This window comes from Plecotus auritus, assembly GCF_963455305.1.
Source record: "Plecotus auritus genome assembly, chromosome: 8".
Taxonomy (NCBI): domain Eukaryota; kingdom Metazoa; phylum Chordata; class Mammalia; order Chiroptera; family Vespertilionidae; genus Plecotus; species Plecotus auritus.
The window spans coordinates 171,954,851-171,977,184 of NC_137782.1; the positions used below are offsets into that span (position 1 = coordinate 171,954,851).

The following is a 22,334-nucleotide window of genomic DNA, read 5'->3' on the forward strand; positions in this document are numbered from 1 at the left end:
GGCACACAGTTCTACTACCTGCGCAGATGTATAGGTAGTTTGAAAAGTTCTTACTTTACCCTGAATACTGTAGGCTGCATTACCATTAGATGAACCATCAGTAAAAATTAACAAAGCCTCTGTAATAGGTTCTTTTTGTACTATTTTGGGAAATACAAAAGCATGCTGGCTTGCAAACTGCAAAAGTTTATTGTGAGGGTAATGATTATCTATTTGACCAGGGTAATTAGCCATAGCCGCTCCCCAGTTGTCACTATGTTGTAACAACCAATCTACTTGCTGTTTAGAGTAAGGAAGACAGATATAAGGCGGCTCACGTCCAATTAATTTGCAAGCTTCAGTCCTTACCATGTGGATAAGAGTAGCTACTTGATCATAGTAAGGTGTAAGTACTTTTGCAGGCGATACAGGCAGGTGAATCCATAATAAAGGACCTTCCTGCCATAATACTGCCGTGGGGGTGTGTTGAGTAGCAAGAATGTAAGCTCCCCATGGCTGAGAATAGTCTAAATATGAAACCTGCTGTTGACCAATAGCTGTTTCTACTATCTGTAAAGCCTGTCTGGCTTCTTCTGATAGCTCTCTGGGAGAGTTAGGATTAGAATCTCCCTTGAGGACTTCAAAAAGAGGCTTAAGTTGTCCTGTGGTGATTTTAAGATAAGGTCTTAGCCAATTAATGTCTCCTAGCAGTTTCTGAAAATCATTAAGTGTTTTTAACCCATCCTTTCTTAGCTGTATTTTCTGAGGGGTAATACAATTCTGATGTAAAGTATATCCCAAGTAAGAGAAAGGAGACTGTCTCTGTACTTTCTCAGGGGCAATGACCAGTCCCTTTTCTTTAAGCCCTTCTTGTAGTTGAGCATATGCAGCTAGCAATATGCCTTAATTCTGATAAGCTAACAGAATATCATCCATATAATGTATAATATAAACTTGAGGAAATTTCTTTCTAGTACTAATAAGAGCTTGAGCAACAAACTTTTGACATAACATGGGACTATTGGCCATCCCTTGAGGGAGAACTAGCCAATGATATCTCCTCATAGTTTCCTGAAAATTAGTGGATGGTATACTAAAAGCAAATCTTTTACAATCTTGAGGTGCTAGGGGAATAGTATAAAAACAGTCCTTAAGATCAAGAATTATTTTGTAAGTACCTGCTGGAATGGCAGAAGGTGAGGGAAGTCCTGGTTGTAAGGCTCCCATAAGTTCCATTGTCTCATTAACCTTTTTTCCTAAAAGGTCTTATCGCAGCCTGGCAGGCCGTGTTAGCATTCTCAAATGCCAGTTGTTCTACCAGTAACATTCCTGATTCTCCATCACCAATGAGCCGTCCTGCTGTTTGCAGCAGGCGGGATACAAAATCCTGAAAAGGCTCATCAGGTCCTTGCCTGATTTTAGATAAATCTTCTGTTTGCCTTCCTGTAGAAGGCAATTTTCTCCATGCCTTAGTGGCAGCTGCATTGACCTGAGCATAAGCCCCAGGAGGATACTGAAGTTGGTTGTTCAGTCCTCCATAAGGTCCTTCTCCTGCTAGCATCTCAAAAGTAAAAGGAATATTTTGGCCTCTGTTTATTTCTGCTGTAGCTTGACACTGTTCTATAAATTCTGATTTCCACAACAGATAATCTCCTCCTCCCAAGCAAGCTCTTGCCATGTTCTTCCAATCATTAGGAGGCAGAGCATCCGTAGCTAAAGTGTCCAGCAGCGCCTCAGTAAAAGGTGCTGTTGGCCCATACTGGGAACAAGCTACTTTAAGTTCTTTTAGTTGTTTAAATGGAATGGGAGAGTGATATCTCTGCATTTGTCCCTGATCATCTGGCCGTTCCAGTATGGGAAACGCCATATGAAATCCTCCTGTGTCCTCATCCTTTTCTGCTGCTCTCTGTAACGTCTGCTGCAGAGGGGAATTTAAACCTAGCTTGCTAGGTCCCCAGGATAGCTCTTTATTTTCTGACGGAGGGACCCGTATTGGGCACGGTTCCCCTTCATCCAGTTTTTCTACTTTTAGGACGGAGGGCTCCTGAGGCATTCCTCTGCCAGAGGAAGGCGTAGAACATCTACTATGCAGTTTAATTGTTTTTTCCTCAGGTGGTGACATTAGCTCACAATTCTTTAGCTTGGAGGCCAGTCGTAACAGTTCTTCCTTAATTCCTCTAAGTCCCTCTTTCATTTCTACCTCCTCTCCCAATTTCTCTGAACAGTTTGGCTGTGTTAATTCCCTTTTTATCTCAGCTAATTCCTCCTCAATTTTCTCCGTACGACTGGGGGCTGGTTCAGTTACTGTTGCCAACACCCTCTGAAAGAAGAGCCAACCGTTATCATTATCATGATAATGAGCGGCTGCATCTTCTAAAGCCTCTTCTTCCTCGGGAGGAAGAAGATCCCAAGGCTCGTCCTCATACGGGTTTTCCTCTTTCTGTGCTAGCAGCACTTCCTGCTCTTTATTCTCTGATTTTAAGTGAGGGTTTTCAGACAGCGGCCGTTCTAGCGGTGCTGAAGGCTCAGGAGATTTATTAAACACCTCAGGAAGGGATAACTTTTCTAGGCTGGGGCAAGAAAGGTTCTTGTCTTTTAAAGACAGCCTCTCTAGACTAGGACATGATGGACTTCTTTGCCTCATTCCCTCATTCCACCTTTTCCCTTCATGGCGGGGGTCAAGACAATCCCGAATAAGATTCCACAAAGAAAATGTATCCACAGGCACCTTCTTCGGGCCATGAGCAGAATAATAATCTTGTATTCTTTTTCCAACCCTAATCCAAGTCTCAAGATTCACAGTCCCTTCTTCTGGAAACCAAGGACAAACTTCTACCACAAAGACCAGAAAGCGCTCAAGCTGTTTATGCCCTACCCTAGTTCCCCGAGCGCGAAGCATATTTTTAAGCACATGTACAAACAACTCTTTACTATTACTTTGTCCCATAATTTATCTCTCCCGACTATAAACTCACTGCTCCACTTACCTTACTCGGTGCACCTTCTTCTTAAATTGCAGTGTCCTTCTCCGTTTCCCCCTATATCAGGTCTCCTGTTCGGGCGCCAGAAAATGCCGGAGCCTGCCGGCATCAGTCGAACAGTACCTGCAAGGGGGGGAGAGGATGAGAAAAGACAGACAGAAAACAGAATGGGATCGGGAGGACTGTAACACTTCCCGCTTACAGTCCCGAGTTTATTTCTCACCATACATTTATACAGGGTCAGTTACATTCCATACAATACATCATTCCTATTATGTGGTAAACATAATTATACCCCTTTGTTTCAGGTTTCCTACTGACCTTTACACAAAGTTCCTTATCTTGGCTAAGATTCCAATGGCTATACCTGCACATACACCTCCGGCGCCACCTAAGTTCCTTTCCATGAGATAGTCTAGCTATGCTTCTTGCTTAAGGATAATTACGCTTATAAATCAACTGTGCTTGAAGATTAACTAAGCTCTAGAGGGCAGAATGTGTGATTACTAAACTATTGTGCTAAAAGGTCTCTAAGCCTAAGAGGGGGGCAGGATGTATGACTAACCTTGGGAACAGGCAGGCCACTTTGTGAAACCTGCCCTCTCAGGACTTTGTCAACTGAGGTCGCTCCCAACACAAGGTCATCCAGCTAGTGAGTGGCTCACACGGGGTATCAATGTATGATGTGTGTCCTGAAAACGCATTCATGAAGTCATTTCTTATTTTTCTCTCCTTCTGGTTTTTGTATTTGCTTTCTGTTTACATCCATTTCTTATTCCCTTATTTTTTATTTTTTTTGGATTATCCAGCTGCAATTTTTTTGCTTTGAGCCCTACTTTTCTTTCAATTACTTCTCAGGGCGTCTCCCTTCTCCCTGGGATTTGAGAGCAAAGGGATCCAGCTCTGATCAGGAGCAGACTGCAGGGATGGCAGGTAGCTGCTGAGCATCACGCCTCTAGGCAACCTACTGGAAGCTGGCTCCACTGCAGGGGCCTTGTGTCTTCATTTCATGCAGGGAGCTGTGGAGATGCCTCCTATTCTGTGGAAGTGAGGGTGTTATTTCATGCACTATTTAAAGTGATCTTAAAAACTATCTTAAAAAATGAAGTACCCAAAGGCTTATAATGCCCCGAAAACTCTTTTGCTTAGTGTCAGGTCTTTTTTAGGAACTAACAGTAAAAACATGGATGGTTGGCATACTAGGCACTTAAAGAGGTCCAGATGGATTCATGGACATTTATTATGGTCAGTCATGTCTTTAAAAAATAGATTTCTAACAGTCCTATTTCTGTGCAGAGGATAAATTTTACTAGGTACCAAAGTGTAGTGTAACCTACATGTATTTTTATGCTGAGTGTTATAATCATATTATCATATTTAATCTCTACACCAACCCTGTGCTTTGTTTACTATAGTTCCGGTTTTATAGATGGAGAAATTGTATTAGTAGCTAGTGACTAAGATTGCATTAGCCACTCACATGATTGTCTCGTAGCTCCATGTGACCCAAGGAGACAATAAGACAATAAGCTAATGGAATATGGCTGGTGATTTTCCTTTAAGAAATGTGCCTTTGCTTTTATCTTGTCATTTGGATATTCAAATCAGATTTGAAGATGATAATTTTCCCTCTCAAATTTCAGTCTGAATTGAGAAAAAGATAATGGTGTCACCCAGAGAGCTCTGCTGCTGATAAAGCTGGAGAGGAGGATGTTGTATGCACCTTAGCCAACATCAAGGCTCTGATTATCTTCGCTCTGACAGGGCTAGACATTTGCACGTAGTTTAGACAAACCTCGTCCCAGTGGGTTTTCCTGGTGGGAGCAGAAGTGGAGAAAAACCATGGGTGTTCTACAGGCAAAGTGTATCTGAAAGAGCATGCCAAGGGAGTCTGTGTCCCCTCCACCTCTGGCTTCACCTCTATTCTGTCTACTAAACACATAGTTTGGGGCACTAGATGAGAAAGCATGCCAGCCTAGAAAAGCAGCTGTAAGAGCTGAACCACGCACAGCAGTAACTGCTTCCCTAATTTCCTCTTTCCTGTGGGAGTTTCGGGATGTAAACAGCAAAATGACAGGTAGAATCAATATGCCTAATGCTTTGAGGATTATAGGTGTGTTTAGTGCGATGATATTTGCTCTTTATGGGCTGAGAGGAGCAAGGGGGGATAAAAACAAACGAGATGCAATCCTCCCTTCTTCAAACAATGTTTTCCAGTCTATGGAACCTCTGCCTACAATGAATTTAGAAAATTTCCAAGACATTAAAGGACTATCTCTCTATGGTGCTCAAGACCTGGGATGGCTGAATGGTTTACTCTCTAGTCATTTGAACTGAAGTTTGGGATCCATTCATGTGGGATCCATTAATTGGACTATTCATTAAATGGTGGGCAGGAGGCATGGAGTCAGGGTTAGCGTGCAAAACAAAAACAAAAACAAAAGGCAGTATTTACATGATAGTGTGAAGGAGAGACAAACAAGTCTTCACTAAAAGCCATGTTAGCACCTAAAAAATAAGGTAGTCATTACACATTCACTGAACTGGCCTTATTTTTTATATTATTTTAAATTAAATAAATGTTATCCAGCTCATTACATATAATATTGTAATTTATTTATAAAACATATTATCTTGTCTATTATAAATATTTATTTAAATTGCCTTTTTAGTATACACATTGATGCACAAAATACACAAAACTACATATAAATAGACTTTAACCTCTCTGTGCGCAGGTGGAGAACAGCAATCACCTTGAAGCAGATTGTCATGATTCCAGGAAAAATCAATCAGGGGGCTTCTTCTCTGTCATTATGCGAATACTAGAGGCCCGGTGCACGACTTTCGTGCATGATATTCATGCACTCAGGAGGCAGGGGGGCGTCCCTCAGCCTGGCCTGTGCCCTTTCGCTGTCTGGGAGCCCTCAGGGGATGTCTGACTGATGGCTTAGGCCTGCTCCCAGCAGTTAGGCATCCTTAGTGCTGCCACAGAGGCGGGAGAGGCTCCTGCCACCGCTGCTGTGCTCACCAGCCATCAGTCCGGGTCTGGCTAAGTGGCGCACCCCTTGTAGGAGTGCACTGACCACCAGGGGGCAGATCCTGTGTTGAGTGTCTGCCTCCTGGTGCTCAGTGCGCTTCATAGCAACCAGTCATTCCATTGTTTGATTGATTTGCATATGACCCTTTTATTATATAGGATAAGTGGAGTAGCTAAACAGTTGGGTGGAAGGATGTAACTGATTGGCTGTGGCTTGGAGAACGCTGCCTGCCATTCCAGAAAGCCTGGGCATATATGCTTTAGAGTAGAAATGAACAGTTGACATAACCAGCCAAGGACTTCCAGGAAGAAAGGGACCAAGACCTTCAATCCTTCTGCCCTGAGAATCCAAGGTATGGAAAGCTTTTTGTAGTTGACCTGCTGCAGGTTAGAACAAAAAACAAAAACAAAGGGAGCAAGGGTCGGAAAAAGAACTCCTTAGGAGAGAAATCTGGATTGGTACCTGGGTAAACAAACCTGGGGAAGGATGGCTGGTTAGAGCCTCGTGAGAGCCACACCTGGAGTGGCGTGGAAATGGTTGTGCAGATCAGCCTGAAGTGAGCAGGAAACTGGAAGCCTGATGAGGCAGCAAAATGTTGGCAGGAGAAATTTGAGCTTGAAAATTATTATTGAAACAGAAGACATTTATTGTAGAACCAGTCCTCTACCTGGGACCTGTTGCAACAACCAAAGCAATTCTTTTATGGGTTGATTTAACATTTCACTGGGAGAGGGAAGACTCCCTGGTGAAAAAGCGGTGCTTAAATGTCATTTGTAAAAATGGAGATGACATAGCCTGGCCCGTGTGGTTCAGTGGTTGAGCATCAACCTATGAACCAGGAGGTCACGGCTGGATTCCCAGTCAGGGCCCATGCCCAGGTTGTGGGCTCCACTCCCCACTGTGGGGCTTGCAGGAGGCAGCAGATAGATGTTGATGTTTCTCTCTCATCAGTGTTTCTATCTCTCTCTCCCCCACTCCTCTCTCAAAAAATCATTAAAAACATATTCTTACAAGTGCAAATGCATAAATGCATAACCCATAGACACAGACAATAGGGTGGTGAAGGGTGGAGGGCGTGGGGTGGGAGAGATCAATGGGGGGAAAGGGGACATGCATACTTTCAACAATGAACATAAAAAATGTAGGAGGTATGAAAGCACGTGTGGTTTGAAGCATGGAAGCCTTTCCTGTCCTTGACACTCGTTCTGGCAGAGCAGGCAGTACCGGGACACAGGTGTCCCTGGGAGGAGAGAACGCTTGTTCTGTTTGAAACGGAAACCGCTTTCACGTCCAGGTTGGGAGGAGTCTGCTCTAGGGTTCTCTTTACTCTAGGTGTGATCACACTGGTCCCCTCTGCACCCAGCATGCTCTGGGGCAGGGCGACTCCAGTCTCTGCCCTGGTCCTCTCCTGGGCTATGCATGGCCCATACTGAGCTGTGATTAAATAAGTGCTTTGGCATAATCATGAGGGAAATCTGTGGAATCCTGAAAAAGAAAAAGATTTCCTCCAGTCAGTATGATGGAAATCTTCAATAGGGGGAATCGTGACTGAGAAGCCCACGAATGAGGCACAGAATCTGAACAGAAGGAAAACAGGACTTCAATGAGTCTCTCTTCTCCCGTGGGGAACCAAAGAGGATATAGTGTTTTCATTATTTTCTTTCCTCAAGTGTTTTCCTACATAGAAGACAAATGTTTCTGTGGCAAAAGGAATTACATAACATATAGATATTTATTCACATGTAGAGAAATGGCCTTATTCTCTAGAAAGTAAGGCACAGTTTTTGGTTTTTTTTTTTGCATATAGCAATTATTTTCCCTCAAAAAGTAAACTGCTTTACAAAACCGAGGCAATACGTTTTAGTAGCTTCTTAAGTTGATAATATATAGCTTTAAAAATGTCTTAGAATAAAATTCAGGGCTACAGTATTCAGCAGTTTGTAATTTCACTTCATCAAAATGGGTTTTCAAGATTACAGTGACTTTGGAAGGAAACACCCAGGAACTGCTGAATATTTCTCCCACTGGTTAGAGAGCATCATCCGTATACCTTTATCTTGTGAATATTTCAGCTTTCCTGTTGAATATTTATTCCTTTGTTGGATTTTATTTTTATTCAGAATGTTAAGAATGACTCTATTGAGAAGAAGCTCAGCATAGGGCGAGCTTTTTTTCCTTATCCAATGATCTTGCTAGCTGTTGGTATGCTCAGGTGCTGTCCATTCATCTTTTTTTGCTTTGGGCTCACTGGCATCCTCCCTTCTTTATCCCTGTAAGAATGGGCTAGAGCAGAAAGAGGTACGGTCCTGGAGACTGGAATTCTCTCAGGTCGGGGCACCTGAATAAACCTCTTTTCTTTTACACCAGCAAAAAAATAAAAAATAGATAAAAGAAACTCAGCATAAAAAATAGAAGCCTTTTTTTTTTTGTATGTGTTTCTTCCCGCTTACTGACTCTGTAAAAGTAGAATGCATTGCAATTGTTCCTTCCCTGCTTTTCTTCCCTCTGCACCAGTTTTACACCAGGCCTGTGCTTCTCAGAAAGACATAGCAGGCCAAGATGTGGGTGTAATAAACCATACAAAGGAGTGTCTCTGCAATCATGTTGTATTTTAGTTTAAATATTCTGCACAGCTGCTTTACATTGTTCATCTTTTTAAATACATGTTGAATGAAATACTTCTTTACTCATCTAAATCCAGGTCTCAGATCCAGGTGCAGATTGTTATAGCACTTTCTAACCATACATAGCACTTTCTATCCATACATTAAAAGAAAAATATTTATGTCAAAAGATCAGTAGTAGGCACTAAAGCTATTGGTCCACATGTCAAATGGCAAAGTCCAAAATTGCAGGTACCAACTGCATGCATATTAAAGTGTAAGGAATATTGGGAGCATTTTTAAATCATGCTTTCTGCCTTCCCCTCACCCCCAATATCTCTTAGGTGTACTATCATTAGTTTGTGGCTCATAATTTTGATGAGAAGATAAATAATCTACTTTGGCTAGGATCTGAGATAATCCATAGTTCCTAGTTAGCTTGTAATTCTCTGATAGGTAAATAATGCAAATATAGGTAAATGGTAATCATGGATGATGTGATTCCTTTGGGCTTTATTTATTTTTATTGATTTCAGGGAGGAGAGAGAGGGAGAGAGAGATATAAACATCAATGATGAGAGAAAGTCATTGATCAGCTGCCTCCTGCACACCCCCTACTGGGGATCAGCCTGGGCATGTGCCCTGACAATGACTGAACTATGACCTACTGCTTAATAGATCGATGCTCAACCACAGAGCCACACTGGCCAGGCTATTTTTAAATATTTTTCAATTATGGTTGATATTCAATAGTATATTAGTTTCAGGTATAGAGTGTAGTGGTTAGACATTTATGTAACTTACAAAGTGATCTCCTTGATAAGTCCAGTACACCTTGACACCATCCATAGTTATTATTTTATTTTTGAATAGGGTTATATACTAAGACATTATAATCTACCTATGGCTTCAATAAAGAACATTCCGTTTAGAAAATTGCAGCAACATTCTGAATTTTGCTTTTCTAAAAAAAAAAAAAAGTAGGAGCAATCTTCAACTGTGACTAAAAACGAATGTTTCACTGGTGACCATATCTTCCTTTTTATCTTGTATCTTAAACTAGTCAGAGCAAAATTTAACAGTGAGAGCAACTATGTATGCAGGCAGACTTATTTTAAAAAATAGTTAGTTTTCCCTGATCTAGCCTTGGTTAGCTTTTGCATGGAACAAATTTGTCTAATATTTTTGCCTTTTATAAATCATGTGTGTCTTTCTGCATGTGTGAGCTAATTCAAATCTATTTCCTGGGGATAAAGAATAGTAGTGATTTTGTCTAAATTAACTACATTCATCCTCTGAGCAATATGATGACAACAGAGTTAAAAATATATTACCTGAAACATGAAATGTCCAACTTTCAGTAAAACTCAATTTTTCTAATGTCACTTTGTTCTAGAGATTCAACCCAGGTCTCCAAAGCTAAGCCAGTGCTCTTCCCACCCCCTATCTGAACAGAATTTGCATCACGATGGAGAAGGACATAGAGCAAACACACAGGCCTGAAGGCTCACCATGCTAGTGTCCCAAAACACGGTGCCTTCTCTATTGATTCTCATTAGTGTTTCACAATGGCCTTTTTTGAAAGAGGCAACTGGATAAAATCTTCATTATTTCTGATGAGCTCCCTTGAACAAGAAAATTAGCAGAAGAGGAAGAAAAATAGTGGAGAAAGTTGCCCAAAGTCAGAGGAGAGTAATGAGCATGAGAGGACAAATGATGGCAGATGCCCTGTCGCAGCTCAAGGTGGGCTGAGGTAAGTGTCAAGCTTGGGAGGAAGCAGTGACCCAGATGTAGAAATAATTGGTTTCCCTGGGTGCCTCAGGGCTTTCTCCATAGAAATCTGACTCTTGGGAAATCTTCCTTTCTTTCTCCTTCCCATTATTACTGCCGCATCCCCTGCTGAGCTCCTGTCCAATGAGGTCACCCAGTGCCTGGAGCCCAGAAAGTTTATAATGCTGAGAAGGGAGCAAAGTCTCTCACCTCCTTTGTTATCCAGGAGACTAATTCCTATGCAAATTGGTCATTGTACCAAGCACTTACTCTGTTTTCACTGCATTTGGATTGACCAGGACCGTGGTCGGCAAACTTCGGCTTGCGAGCCACATGAGGCTCTTGGGCCCCTTGAGTGTGGCTCTTCCACAAAATACCACGGCCTGGGCGAGTCTATTTTGAAGAAGTGGCATTAGAAGAAGTTTAAGTGTAAAAAATTTGGCTCTCAAAAGAAATTTCAATCGTTGTCCTGTTGATATTTGGCTCTGTTGACGAATGAGTTTGCCGACCACTGGACTCAGGAAGGTTAACTCTGTTCAGCCTTCCCTTTTCCCTTTGGGTAGGTGCAGCTCAGATACAGGTGTGAGCAGTATGCACTTTTGCAAGGTCATTTTAGCTCAGTGGCAGGGGGATTACAGGGCAGTTCAGTAACTGCCCACAAGCAGCAGCATTGTGAAAAGTGTCTGTAGGTTGGCATAAAAAGAAAGCAGTCCTCTAACACTGGTCCAGAGTAGCCATGGAACTAAAGGCCTGTTGGTGACAAGGGGCAAATAAGATACATGATTAATGCTGAAAAAATTTTTTTTTGAAATTTTGCATTAAAATCCAGATTTTTAGCTTCTCTTGAAAAACTGGAATATCTGATAAAACTAGGCCTAGGTTTCAACATGGAATCTCTTCACTTGGACTTGAACATGGGATGTCTCTTTAGATTGGAAATGAGCTGTCTAGTTTTTTAGAATTATTACTAAAGGCATGGTATCAATTTAAACTTTATGTTCTCTCAGCTATATTCATTATCATCTCTATCACCTCTTGTGGTTATTGGATTTTGCTAACCTTGCCTTAAGGAAATGTCAATAGTAAATTAAAATTAGTGTGGAATGTTAAGTGGCGCAGTTTAATGGATTTTTGAATGGGAGAGTTAATAATACTAGTAACATTTCTTCCTTCCTTCCTTCCTTCTTTCCTTCCTTCCTTCCTTCCTTCTTTCCTTCCTTCCTTCCTTTCTTCCTTCCTTTCTTTCTCTCTCTCTCTCTTCTGATCTCCCTCTTTCTTTTTCCTCCTTCCTTCTTTCCTTCCTTCCTTCCAAACAACTTATGTGGGCTTGTCATTTTACTAGGCAATATAAATGCATTCTCTCACTTAATTTTCATAAAAACACTCTAAAATTGCTATTATCCATATTTTGTGATGGAAATATAAGATCTGAGAGAGTAAGTAAGATTATAGGATCAGATGATAGACTTCCACACAGATGATTCTGGTGCGTGTGACATACCCTGAAGATCTAACTTTGAACCATAGCTAAATACGTGCTGTGGAGAAAATGCACCATTTGCCATCTAGAGTGTTATGGAGTCCGAATTCAAGATAAAGAGCCCCTCGCAGGTAATATGAGTGACTTAACCCCTCTGGAGTTCAGTTTTCTGAACAGTACCTTTCTGGAGTAATATTCTGCCTTTGTATCTCCTCCTGTTCAAACTCCAGCACAACTAGCTATATGTTTTCTCCCCCCAAAATGCCCTAATGATTATGATCTTTTATTTATGCTCATACTTTTCCTTCATTCCTGGCCAGATTTTTTCACCCTTCATTTAATTGTTCCTTCCTCTCTAATATCTTGTCTGAACTCTTATGGGAATACAAATATAATGACTACCCTTGTCTTTAGTGTGGGGATTGCTCTACTCCAGCATTCATCATACTTTATTATAGCCTGTTGTGTATGTTTCTGGGTATTTTACTAGTTTTGACTACTGACAATAAGTACTTTATATTCCTTTAAATTCCCAGGAGCTACAATAGCATCTGGCAATTAAGAAAATGTTAAGTTGGTAGACTGAATAAAGGAACATTAAATAATACATGCAATTCAATATCAATCTTGGGTCAGTTAGTAGTCAATGATTTTTATGACCAATACTTTGTTTTTGCTTGGAATTTTTTATCTGAGTGCCATAAAAACAGAGAGTTGAATATATTTGAAGAATCAAATTTTTAGGTTGTTAAATGAGATGAAAATTGGTGAGCTTAAGATGAATATATACCAAGGCTGAAACTCTGAAAGCTATTCTAATGAAATATGAATAACTTTAAATTTTGGTATCAAGATGCAAGAAGATTAATTCTTTTTCTATCAAACTAGTGAGTAATTTTTATATTTGGTATCATATGACTGTAGGAATTAATTTATCAAAGGAATCATGATGTAAATTCCTATGAATGCCTATTTAAATGCCTATCTGAACTTTTTATTCATTTATTTTTTAAATATATTTTTACTGATTTCAGAGAAGTAGAGGGAGAGACAGATAGAAACATCAATGATGAGAGAGAATCATTGATTGCTGCCTTCTGCACACCCCCTAGTGGGGATCCACCCTGCAACCCAGGCATGTTCCCTAACTGGGAATCGAATTGTGACCTCCTGGTTTATAGGTTAACAGTCAACCACTGAGCAACACTGGCCGGGCGCTATCTGAACTTTTTAATAAATTAAGGAGGCATTCATCCAGTACATACGATGCCCCCATAACAAAGCCAGGCAATAAAAGACCAAAGACACAATTTAATTCCTTTTTTAAATATATTTTTATTGATTTCAGAGAGGAAAGGAGAGGGAGAGAGAGGTAGAAACATCAATGATGAGAGGGAATCATTGATTGTCTCCCTCCTCCATGCCCCACACTGGGGATGGAGCCCATAACCTGGGCATGTACCTGAGGGGGAATCAAAGAATGACCCCCTGGTTCATAGGTCAACACTCGGTCACTGAGCCACGTCTGTCAGGCTACACGATTCCTTTTTATTTAGGGATCAAGGTTGCTAAGTCAACAGACCATTGTAATAAAACATCTAAAGTTGGAAAACAGTGATATTCTATTAATTAGCTCCGATATGCTATTAATTTTGTCAAGCTTTCTAATCTACTTGTTTAATGTCTTCATTTGTGATGCAGATTAATTGAATTAAATAGTGTCTAAGGCTACTTCTAGCTTTGAGACTTATAAACACTTCTACGGAAGGATCTTTAAATTTATTTCTATCTAAACATGCTTCTAAAAGAGAAGAATAGATATCGGCCTTCTAAATACTTCTAGATATGTGTGTAAATCCACAATTCCAAAACTGTGTTGAGCCATTGGGAGAACCACAGTGAGAACTCTGAGGGATAATTAACTGTTTTGAGACAGAGGAAGAGATAGTGAGTTTTTTGGGGGGAACTCTGTAAACACTGGCTTGAGAAATTTCATAATTTCAACATTAGATCCCTTTGCCTATCTCTCAGTGATGTCGTGTTCTTGTGAGGCTGTGCTTTGCAGGGTGCTGTAATAAAAAGCAAGAAGATAAGTGTGAAACGGAAAATAAAAATGATGGTATCCAAACTAATTTCCATATTTGAGAAGTGGTACAGAACGGAAAGGACACTTTTTTGGATTAGGCTAATTCAATTTATTTATCGGGGTGACAATTGGTTTGCAAAACCATACAGTTAAACTGTATATTTAAGGTTTGTTTTTTAAAATAAATTTTTATTGATTTTAGAGAGGAAAGGAAAAAGAGAGAGAGAGAGCGACATGAATGATGAGAGAGAACCATTGAGTCATTGATCAGCTGCTTCCTGCACACCCCTACTGTGATCAAGCCTGTACCTTTGACAGGAATCAAATCCTGGACCCTTCAGTCTGCAGGCCAATGCTCTATCCACTGAGTCAAACCAGCCAGGGCACGCTGTAGATTTAAGAGGATATAATTTTCGCCCTAACCGGTTTGGTTCAGTGGATAGAGCATCGGCCTGCGGACTGAAAGGTCCCAGGTTCGATTCCGGTCAAGGGCATGTACCTTAGTTGCAGGCACATCCCCAGTAGGAGGTGTGCAGGAGGCAGCTCATCAAAATTTCTCTCTCATCGATGTTCCTAACTCTCTCTCTCTCCCTTCCTCTCTGTAAAAAATCAATAAAATATATTTAAAAAAGAGGATATAATTTTCAACATTTATTTATGAGTCACTATTTGTTGGAAACTTTCTGAGTTATTACATAAATTAAATCCTTTAATGTTCACCGCAACCCACTGAAGCTCTCAGAACTTGGTACTTAGGTGCTCTGCCTCTAGAGCTTGTGCATTTCACCACAAAATTTCACTGATTTTTAAAAAGTTACCTTTTTAAAGACAATTTTCAGAACACCTAGTCAAACAATTTTAGCAGCTGAAATGTTGGGTGGTTACAAAATGTTTTGGTAGCAGAGCCAGGAATAGAATCCTGGTCTCTTAATCCTAAAGCAATAGCTCTTTATTCTGAAGGATATCGCTTTTTTCCTGATAGATACACATGTTCACACACATGCACACACACACACACATTTAATGTGGGTGTTTATAATTGGCATTTACATTGACTGCAACTGTATTTTAGGCATGAAGCTTGTTTTTCCCCTAAGAAAAATAATAGAATATTTTGTATTAACATGAATATTTTAAAAACAAAGAGACAAGCATAAAAACAACTTAGAAAGTGAATATTTGTTGATTGGCCTATGACTATGCTGACACAAATATGCATATATTATATACATAACATAACATATCTACACAAAACTTAGATATGTATGTACAAAGACCCCCTCAATATGTGTGCATATGTGTATATATTCATTTATTTAGCTATATCCCTTCTTGTTAGAATGCTTTCTATATCACAGAAATCTTCCAGAATAACAGTAAAATAATCCTATCTAATAAAAGGGTAATATGCAAATTGACCATCACTCCAACACACAAGATGGCTGCCCCCATGTGGTCAAAGATGGCTGCCCCCATGTGGACACAAGATGGCCACCACAGGATGGCCAGCAGGGGAGGGCAGTTGGGAGGGACCAGGCCTGCAAGGGAGGGCAGTTGGGAGCAATCAAGCCTGCAGGTAAGGGCAGCTGGGGGGGACCCAGGCCTGCAGGGGAGAGCAGTTGGGGGGACCAGGCCTGCAGGGAAGGGCAGTTGGGGGGGACCCAGGTCTACAGGGAAGGGCAGTTGCAGGGGACCAGGCCTGCAGGACAGGGCAGTTAGGGGTGACCAGGCCTGCAGGGGAGGACAGTTTGCGGGGACCCAGGCCTGCAGAGAAGGGAAGTTGGGGGGGCAGACTAGCAGGGGAGGGCAGTTAGGGGTGAATGAGTTGGCAGGGGAGGGCAGTTAGGGGTGACCAGGCCTGAAGGGGAGGGCAGTTAGGGGTGACCAGGCTGGCAGGGGAGCAGTTAGGCATCAATCAGGCTGGCAGAGGAATGGTTAGGGGGTGATCAGGCTGGCAGGCAAAAGCGGTTAGGGGCAATCAGGAAGGCAGGCAGGCGAGCAGTTGGGAACCAGCAGTACTGGATTATGAGAGGGATGTCCGCCTGCCCCTTTAGGCCCGATCCTATTGGGATCGGGCCTAAAGGGGCAGTCGGACATCCCTCGAGGGGTCCCAGATTGGAGAGGGTGCAGGCTTGGCTGAGGGACACACACCCCCGTGCACGAATTTCATGCACTGGGCCTCTAGTAATCTATACAAAATACACACCACAATGTCAGTAGCACATAGTAAAGATCATTTATTTTATTAATTATATTCTATAAAAACAAAAAGATTATGGGGGGTCATGTTCAGGTGCACACGAAATATCTCATTGGACAGAGACAGAACTGTGCAGTCAGAGGTCAGGGTTCATCATGATGCATTAATGTGCCCAGATCTTGAACTTGCCCCTACTAACCCACATGACACTTCGTAGTATATCCACCCCCGTGTCCTCTCCTGCAGTAACCTCCCTGCTTTGCTTTTCTGGATTTCCCATGCGTATTGCTGTCAGGGACACAGAACATGCTCAGTGAATGCTAATGGAATGATTCATAAGCCAGTGAGAGATTACAGTTGTTCTTTTTTCCAGCTAGACCTATGCAGTTGAATAAGCCATGCCTTCCCTTTCAACATTCCTTAATACAATGAACAGAATCCATGTCATAGTCTCCAACATGCCAATAACATTGAGAGACTCATTGTAGTTTCACATTTCTAGGGACTCCAAGGGAAATAGCAGTTTCTTTCATGACAGAAACATTTACATTTTTTTTCAAAAGAATAGGAAATTTAAAATTGTACTGAAAGCAGAAATCTTCTTAACTAATATTACTAATTGCCTACACCACAGTAGTACTGCCCACTCTTCATCTCACATTAGCTCCTGACCAGATCCTCAAACTGGGAACTGGCAGCTGGCTTCAGAAGGACCTTCCCCATACCTGGTGACGCATTTTCATTTACAGCCATTGAGTGAATGTTTCATGAACAATATTTTAGGGGGTGTAGGGATGATGAGATTCTGTGCAGCGAATTCATACAGCCAGACGGTATCTTTTAAGATCATATAATCAGAGCTCATTTGGAAGAAAAAAAATTTTTAATGTTGTCAGCAGGGCTATACAGTTTTTTTTTGTTTGTTTTTTGTTTTTTTTTTTAGTCAGCATGGCTGTAAATTGCTTAGCATTTCTGTGCCTCTATCTCTTTGTAAATTAAAATGAACAACCTGCCCTTGACCTGGCATTTTCCTTTGTGAACAATTTCAGGTTCATTATCTGCAAAGTGGAGAACATACTATGTCTTGTACACTAATTTTAAAGACTAAGAAAAATATTGTGTGGAAAATGACTGTTACATTGCTTCACCATAGTAGATAGGGCCACTGCTATTATTATTGAAATAGTTATTTTTATTTACTTACTAATTTTTATTTTTTTAAAATTTCTTTATTGATTAAGGTATCACATATTTGTCCTCATCCCCCCATTCCCATCCCAAAACCCTCCCCACGCATGCCCCCACCCCCCTGTTGTCTGTGACCACAGGTTAGGCTTATATGCATGCATACAAGTCCTTTGGTTGATCTCTCCCCCTTACCCCCACCCTCCCCTACCTTCCCTCTGAGGTTTGACAGTCTCATCGATGCTTCCCTGTCTCCGGGTCTGTTTTTGTTCATCAGTTTATGTTGTTCGTTATTTCCCCTAGATGAGTGAAATCATGTGATACTAGAAATACACTTATAAGAACCGAAAATGAGACAAGCAATAATGGTTATGCTGAGAGGCAAATGAATCGGTCTGTAGTGAGTTTCTTTCTGGGCCAACAGTTCTTTTGAGTCCCAATTTCAATGTCAAACAGTTCCTTATGTGTACATGTCAGCAATAATATTTCAGTTCTGGATGGTGGACAAATGGTGGTAATGCAGGTCCGACCCTCTCTGGTTTGGTCCTGGGCAACCTGCAGTGATGCACAGCTGCTGATTGCTAGTATGGCAAGGCGTCGTCAGCGTCTTCCATCTCTGGACTGTTTCTCTTCTGTCTTCATGGCTGGAGCAGTCCTGTCAATTCCTCTCTGTTGCAGGAATCCACATGGTCTTGTTTTCTGAAAATATACAAACATATATGTTTGTATAATTTTTGATTTTTTAAAATATATTTTTATTGATGTCAGAGAGGAAGGGAGAGGGAGAGATAGAAACATCAATGATGAGAGAGAATCATTGATCGGCTGCCTCCTGCATGCCCCACACTGGTGATCAAGCCTGCAACCTGGGCATGTGCCCTGACCAGGAATCTATCCATGACCTCCTGGTCCATATGTCGATGCTCAACCACTGAACCATGCCAGCCAGGCTTGAGAGGACTGTCTTTAAAAGAAAGCTAGTTATCCCAGAAAGAAATTTTCAGTTAGGGTTTAAGTTAAAGCCATGAGTTCCAAAAGGGAAATCACCAGCTGTCTCCTAGGAGAGGAATCCTTCCCCCCATGGCTCAGGACTCAGCAGGTGTGCTACAGAGATTTCAGTGGCCTCTCTGATACTCCCTAGTGATTTTCCATGATTAATGAGTATGAGTAGAATGAACACTTAACTATTGGTGGATACATAAAGGTTATGTAGTCATGTAAAAATGTGCATTAAGATGAATAAACCAATCATGTTACCTTTGAAAAATTTTCCCTTTATTAACATTATTTTGTATAATTACCCTTTTAAAGCTTTGTTGTCATTTTACTTAATATTGTATAATTATAAATATCTATTTGAAATTAAGGAGTAGATACAGTTTTCACTATATTCAAAGAACCCATAATTTTCATTCTGTATTTTTTATTTTGTTTACTTTTATTGTGTATTTATTTCCCCTTACAGATAGTAAACATTCACAAAAATTATTTGATTTATAATTTAAAGTCTACTGTTTTGGGGCCCAAATTCAAAAACTCAGGTGCCGGGTCATTCTCCTGCATCTGGAAGGGTTCAGGAATCTGGAGAAGGGGCTGCGAGTAAATTAATAAAGAGACTAGACATGAAATATAAATTTGGAAGGCATTTTATGGGGGAGCCAGGGAAGGCTTAGCTTTAGTAGCTAAATTCTCTGAATCTCTGTACCCAGGGCTTTTTATTCATACATTTTTCCCTATAGCAAAGCAGATATACATATCAAAGGTAAGGTTTGGTAAAGATTATCAGGTTGGGGGAATTGCCCTCAGCTGTTCAGCAGCAGGTAATGACATGCAGATCTTCAGGTTTAGGGAAATGCTTTCAACTATTCCAACAGCAGGTAATATGATTCAGCCCTGCTGAAGCCCCAAGATTCATCAACCTTTTGATGAACTTCTTGCATTTATGACCTGCTGGAATTTGCCTCCAGCACTCAGGTTCTTTCCAGCTTAGAAAATCTGCTTTAGTGGTTTTTGCCAGATTCCTCTGTTGATTCCTGTTTGGGGTTATTTGTCTGTGAGGTGAGTTTCAATTTTCTTTATTTCCACATATGTGTCAGCAGAGTGTCCATGGACTTCCAAGGGAATATAGTAAACTGTGTGAGCAGTGTACATATATTGATAGGAACCCTCCAAGTTAACCTAGTACAAGAGGCATGTTTTTCCTCAGTGACAGAAAACTATGCAGGTCCTTTTGTCATAGTAATGCTTACTGTTACATCAACTCTAAAATAAATTATAGACAAATGGAATATGTTAGGTGCTATGTTTTCACAGTGAGTTGAGTAAATATATGTAATATTATTTAAACTTAAATCTAATGTTCTCAAATTTGCATAGTCACTGCAAAACTTATAAAGCAAAAAAAAAAAAAAAAAAAAAGAACATATCCCAAGGAGCAACTTAGAACTGACATTTATATTTTAACACTGTAGAAATAATATTTACATAATCATTTCCCTTTTAGCATTTATAGATGGCTCAGAGGTTTGGGGATCAAAAGATGTGCATCTGTTTTCCATCTCTAGAATTCACTAGTAGTTTAAATTCCGGAATATTAATATACTTCTAAGAGGTGTAATGACCTCAACTGTAAAATAATAATCAAGCCTGGCCAGCATGGCTCAGTGGTTGAGTGTCAACCTAAAAACCAGGAGATCATGGTCTGATTTCCAGTCAGGGCACATGCCCAGGTTGTGGGCTCCATCCCTGGTAGGAGGTGTGCAGGAGACAGCTGACTGATGATTCTCTCTCATTATTGATGTTTTTATCTCTCTCTCCCCTTCACTTCCTCTCTGAAATCAATAAAAATATATATAAAAATAAATAAAATATGATCAACCACATACTATGAAATATAATTTTTAGGTTTAGGGATTATTCATCTCAGGCACATAGCTCAGTTCCTGGCTCAAATTACACTGAGTGGCCAGATTATTATGATCACCCCCTCAGTACTTCGTTGGGCCACCTTTTGACTTCAGTACTGTGGCGATTCTTCTTGGCATTGACTCCACGAGATGTTGAAAGGTGATGCAAGGAATCTAACACCATGCCTGATGAATAGCACTGTCCAGTTCTGTGAGATTTGATGGTTGTGGAACCAGCTGCCTAATGGCTCTTTTAACTTTGTCCCACAAATGCTCAATTGGATTGAGATCTGGTGATTGTGGGGGCCACCTAAGCAAGGTAAAGTCTCCCTCATGTTCTTGAAATCACTCCTGCACAATATGAGCACCATGGCATGGCACATTGTCTTATTGGAAGAAGCCATCTCCATTGGGATATGCCATCAACATGATAGGATGAACTTGATCAGCAATGATACTTAGGTATGTCGTGCTATTCAGACGTTGTTCCACACGAATTAAAGGGCCCACATCATGCCAGGAAAACATATCCCAAACCATAACACTGCCCCCACCAGCTTGAAGGGTTGTACTCATGCATGTGGGGTACATGCTTTCATGCTGTTTCCACGAAATTCTCACTCTGCCATCTGCATGATGCAACTGGAAACGTGATTCATCGGACCACATGACTTTTTTCCAATGCTCGACTGTCCAATCCTTGTGTTCCTGTGCGAATTGGAGACATTTTATCTTGGTAACTGCAGCCAGAAAAGGTGTCCAAACAGGCCTTCGGCTTCCATATCCCATACAATGCAGTGTACAGCTAATAGGTGGTCATAATAATGTGGCCACTCAGAGTATATGGGTGCTGTTATTGTAGTATTTTTAGTAATATTAATGCTGCTGCTCATAAAACCAAATTTTTGAGAAGATAAGTACTGACGTGTATATATATATATGTGTGTGTGTGTGTGTTGTGTGTGTGTGTGTGTGTGTGTGTGTGTGTATCACCAGCCAAAATTTTATTTCAAAGTAAGGCTATACCTGGCAGTCATCTTTCTTGAACAATTATATCTCCAATAGGCTTTGAAGGATGAATGGAATTCAACATATAGAAGTAAAAGGGAGGGATTTCCAGTAAACTGACTAATAGGCTCAAAGGGATGGATGAAAGAGAAACTTGGACCATAGTTTGGGAAAAACAAGCAATCCATTAAGTCTGTAGATATAAACCATATGTCTGAAGATAAATAAATAGATTTAATGGAAGTATTCAATTTACGGGACTATTGGAAGACTAAAAATTATGGGAAAGAATCTTATGCCAAATAACCTAGAAATAGTATCTTTTAAATGCACAGATGAACTTAAAAGGTAATTGGAAGGAGAGAAAAAAAGGAATAGGAATCTGAAAACTCTATATTAAACTATAGGCTGGCTCAGGCATTTACCAGTAACAAGTGTTAACTGAAGGTAGTAGGTAAGGCACAAGGCCTTGGGCCCAATGTATGGTGAAGAGTCAGATTTCTAGACTCCTGTATTAAGCTATGTTTTTCAAAATGCTCCATACTCAGAGAAGAACATGCCCTAGGATTAATTTCACTCTTTGACAAATATAGCAAAAAAGTAAATGATTCTCTCTTGACAGTTGAATTTGGGTAAAGAAAACAACAACAACAACAAAAACTTTTAATAAATTATAATCATTAATCAGACTGTCCTTGAACTACTAGTTCAGAATATAAAACTGTGTCTTTGTAATCTATAGTCCATATGTTGAGTCAGATTTGATTTCTGTTCAGAGTAATAGATAGTATCTTCCACTGGAGGTAAGGTGGGGTTTCCTAAATTCAGAGTTCCTTATCTGAACTACAAACCACTGTACATATAGCATATACTTGTATCCCCCACAGGATTTGAGACAGTAAAGGCAGTTATTGTGAACATGAGGTTCATTCTGCCTGGTGGAGTACCATGAGTAACAAAGTCCTTTGTCTTTGACTCCAGAACTTCAAGTCTTCTGCCTGCATCTGTGGAACTGAAAAACTCACATGTGATTTAACTTACAAGTGGGATGATATCTGAAGTCCTTTGTAGATCTTGGTGGTGATATTGGTTTTG

The 22,334-nt window shown here is 40.6% G+C and overlaps 1 protein-coding gene across 1 annotated transcript; it reads right to left on the minus strand.

The window, feature by feature from the left end:
• Positions 1-1,222: 1,222 nt before the first annotated feature.
• LOC308256727 (endogenous retrovirus group K member 10 Gag polyprotein-like) lies at positions 1,223-2,878 on the minus strand (the record flags this gene model as incomplete). Its single annotated transcript, XM_080684984.1, has 1 exon — positions 1,223-2,878. One exon carries the CDS (start codon positions 2,876-2,878, stop codon positions 1,223-1,225), a length of 1,656 nt encoding a protein of 551 aa, XP_080541110.1.
• Between the last annotated feature and the right edge of the window lie 19,456 nt (positions 2,879-22,334).